A 3,984-nucleotide genomic window follows, 5' to 3' on the forward strand; every position below is an offset into this window, starting at 1 on the left:
TTGTGTTTTTTGTTGCTAAAGAGATCGTTAAAGAGACTTTTTAAGCCTTAAGTTGACCTTTTATTCATCAGAAGGATATTTGGTTTTCGTCTGGGACCCAACTGCAATAAGGATTCATGGTTATAATGAGTTAACCCTGAAACAAGTTCTTCATGTTTGTGTCACATAATCTTGAAAAAAGTACAATAACGGTATAAATACAAGTTGATCATATCTCATGTAAATAAAAATATTACAAGAGGATTTGCGCCATTTATCAACAATCATATATTGCTTAGCTATGTATTTTTTTTTTTCCTTTCTATTGTTTTTGTATCGTAGCAGGGTCGAGTTGTCTAGGTGAGTTGAATGATTGTGAATGAATATGAAGTATTCAATAATTTTTTTCAATATCGTTAGCAATACTCAATAAAAATACAACAAAATCTGATCTTCTACAACCACCTTTGGATTTTTGTTGCGCTCAAGTCAAATGAGATTGATTTATTCACTTATTTTAAATTCAATCCTGCTTAAACCATGATATGGCCTTTAAACTAATACAACAACAATAGGAGTGCCATTGTCATCAATCAAAACCCACTCCAGTTGTCCTCTCTTCTACTTTTTCTCTAAACAGTTTTATTTTCTTTCATTTCACCAATCAAACAACAATAACTTTTCCAGCCTTTTTCCTTCTCACATGACACTAGAAGAATATTTTACTCTGAATTATAAACCGACCAAGTATTACTTTTACAAGCATAGATAATTTATTAGGATGCTAGATGCCTTCAAGTTTTATTAGCACCTAAAACGAAATGAGGTCAAGGAAGCTAACTTGTGCTTCTATAAATTTTATTGTGGTTTTGTTAAGTTAAAGCGTGCATTCTCAGCTTCAAGTAGGGTTTTATGGAAATTCATGTAGCCTAGCCGAATTCATAGTCAAAGATGAGGTTAGAAATAGCTTCTTTAGGGATCAGGGAGTGGCTGTGGGTCTTGTTAGACTACACTTTCATGACTGCTTTGTTAGAGTAAGTGAACAGCTAAAATTACTTATTCTTGTCACTTTGGTTTCAGGATTAGCTCCAATTGGATCTTCTCCATTTCACTTGAAATATATTGGAGAGACAATAGTTTACTATTAAGATCTAATTTTTTGCGTCTAACAACATATTTAGCATCACATCATTTAAAATTTTGAATAACATAGCACTATATGCATATTAGAATCTTCTTCATTTCAAATGGAATCATTCCATAGTTCCTATGATATAATACAAATATAAAGGTATATGTTGTTCCATATCCAATATCACGTCATTTATAAAATTGAGAGGATCATATTTTTAATGTCTAAGCTAACTATAAAATGGAACCCATTTCAAAGTCCTCAAATGACCAACCACTGCACACTGCATTATTAGGACAGTATGTATGTTCATTTTCAATAATTGAGACTGTGGACTTGATCATCAACTTGTGGGATTTGGTGGCTAACATAGAGGAGTTCAGTAGTACCTGCAGGAGTGATGGGTGCCAATATATAAGTTATAGGCTATATATTTTATAGGAGTAGCTAACAAGTACATGTTACTATTTCAGGGTTGTGATGCATCAGTGCTCATTGATTCCACTCCATCAAACAAGGCAGAGAAAGATTCTCCTGCAAATAACCAAGTCTACGAGGGTTTGAAGTCATTGATAATGCCAAGGCTAGACTTGAAGCCATATGCAAGGGAGTTGTTTCTTGTGCTGATATAGTTGCATTTGCAGCAAGGGATAGCGTAGAGTTAGTAAGAGACACTATGCTGAACGTTCTGAAAACATATTGGTAAATTTGGTTGAACATATATACGAGTCTATGACCCTTATTTTCTTCACGCAGACAGGAGGGCTCGGCTATGATGTTCCTGCTGGAAGAAGAGATGGCAAAATTTCTCTAGCTTCTGACACATTGACAAATTTACCTCCCCCTTCTTTCAATGTTGACCAACTCACTAAATTCTTTTCTAACAAGGGCTTCACACAAGAAGAAATGGTAACACTTCCGGTAAGCTAGAACTTCAATCTCTTTGTAAGACCATACAAATCGAAAGAAACAACTGAATGACATGAAAAATATATGTGATAAACAGGAGCACACACCATTGGCCGCTCTCATTGCACCTCTTTCAGCAACAGATTGTACAATTTCAATGGAACCACGGGTCAAGACCCAAGCTTAGATCCCATGTATGCATCTCGGTTGAAGCAGCAGTGTCCACAAGGCAACACAAATCCAAATTTGGTGGTTCCAATGGACCCATCTAGCCCTGCTATCACAGATGCAGGCTACTACACGAATATTCTGGCTAACCGAGGGTTGTTCACATCAGACCAAACACTCATGACAAACGCAGCAACCGCAAACCAAGTGAATCAAAATGCGAGGAGCACCATGCTTTGGAGGAGCAAATTTGCTGCTGCAATGGTGAAGATGGGTCAACTTGATGTCTTAACGGGTAATGGTGGTGAGATACGTTCAAATTGCAGGATGATAAATAGCTAGAGACTAGAGAGGAGAGGAAAGGAAAGCTTCATAGTACTCTATTTAAGCTAAAAGCTGGACTCTTATTGCTGTATTTGTTTAATCACAAAGCAAGCAATAATGTTTCAAAGGCTCTCCTATCTATTGGGTCACCCATCCATTTCCTAACACTAATTGAACAAACATATTTCAAGATTTGTTTTTTGGTTAACAAAGTTATAGTGGATTAATCGACAAATTAAATTAAAACTTTCATAAAATTAAAATAATTCAAAGTATTGCATCATGAAAGCGGTAAGGTAGAATTTCAAAAAAAATTAAAAAATTAAAAAAAAAAAATATATATATATATATATATATATATATATGAAAGCGGTAAGGTGCAACAAGTAAAAAAAATTCTAAATATTTCAATGTAAATTAATTATGTATTAAATTACCTGAATTCTTTATGTCCTTCTCATGATTTAAGAAAAAAAAAATCTTCTTGACCACTTCTTTGTTAGATCTGCAAATAGCCTTACAAGGCCAAAAATGACATTATATACAGTAAAAATTCATCTAATGAAAATGTTGAAAAAAAATATAAACTTTGAAAAATAAATAAAATCTTTAAATAGTTTGACAAATCCATCCTTGAACGATTAGAAAGAACCTTTTCTAGATTCTCAAAAAAAAAAAAAAAAAATGGAAGATTCTAAAAAAAAAAAAGAAAGAACCTTTTCATCATAACATACTCCATCTAAAAAATTCAGCCAAGTAATCTGAATAGAAAATATGAGCAATTAGCGCTATACTTTCCTTCTGGGATTGGCCAAATAGGATTATTGGACAATGAATTGGTATTACAAATATAAAAACGAATAAGAACAAACTATAGATTAGATGTAAAGAAAAAGTGAATGGTGATTATGGAATGAGTGAGAGAGAACTCCAAACACAATAGATAAGAAGCAAAGTTTAGGCATTTAAATCTTTTTCGGGACAAAAGATGAAAAGGTGTAAGAAAAGGCATTTAAATTTTTTTTTTTTTTTTTTCCTTTCACTATAGCTACCAAAAAATTTGCGGAGAGAAATTTATTGTCATTAATAATAGGTAACTCAAATGAGAATGATAATTAAAATAGAAGAAAAAAAGTCAAAAGGTGCAAGAGAAGTAGGGCCACTTGTTAGAACATTTTAGCAACATGTTTTCAGTTTTTAAATAATATTACATGCATTTCTACACATTTTTTCATCAACACATATTTAAAAAAAAAAAATACAAACAATATTACTCAAACTATTTTACCAAATAGGCCCTGAACTTTTTATTTTTTTTACCACTTTAGCTACCACAACGTTTATGGGAAATTTCTCATTAAAACTTTGACCATAGAAATTTATTATCCTCATAATGAGCTTTAATAGAAAATAATAGGTAATAATTATTATTGTTTTCATTAGTGAGAAATGTTATGTCCATAATATTTTTA

General features: G+C 32.4%; 1 protein-coding gene across 1 annotated transcript; it reads left to right on the forward strand.

Moving 5' to 3' along the window:
* The first annotated feature begins 563 nt into the window (after window positions 1-563).
* On the forward strand, window positions 564-2,706 carry LOC112004216 (peroxidase 5). The gene is given in 5 exon segments (XM_065771113.1): window positions 564-1,013; window positions 1,585-1,651; window positions 1,654-1,775; window positions 1,868-2,028; window positions 2,113-2,706. Coding segments are annotated over 5 exon segments (981 nt in total). The 5' UTR covers window positions 564-800; the 3' UTR covers window positions 2,531-2,706.
* The last annotated feature ends 1,278 nt before the right edge of the window (window positions 2,707-3,984 follow it).

This window comes from Quercus suber, unplaced genomic scaffold, assembly GCF_002906115.3.
Source record: "Quercus suber isolate HL8 unplaced genomic scaffold, Cork oak 2.0 scaffold_39, whole genome shotgun sequence".
Classification (NCBI taxonomy): Eukaryota; Viridiplantae; Streptophyta; class Magnoliopsida; order Fagales; family Fagaceae; genus Quercus; species Quercus suber.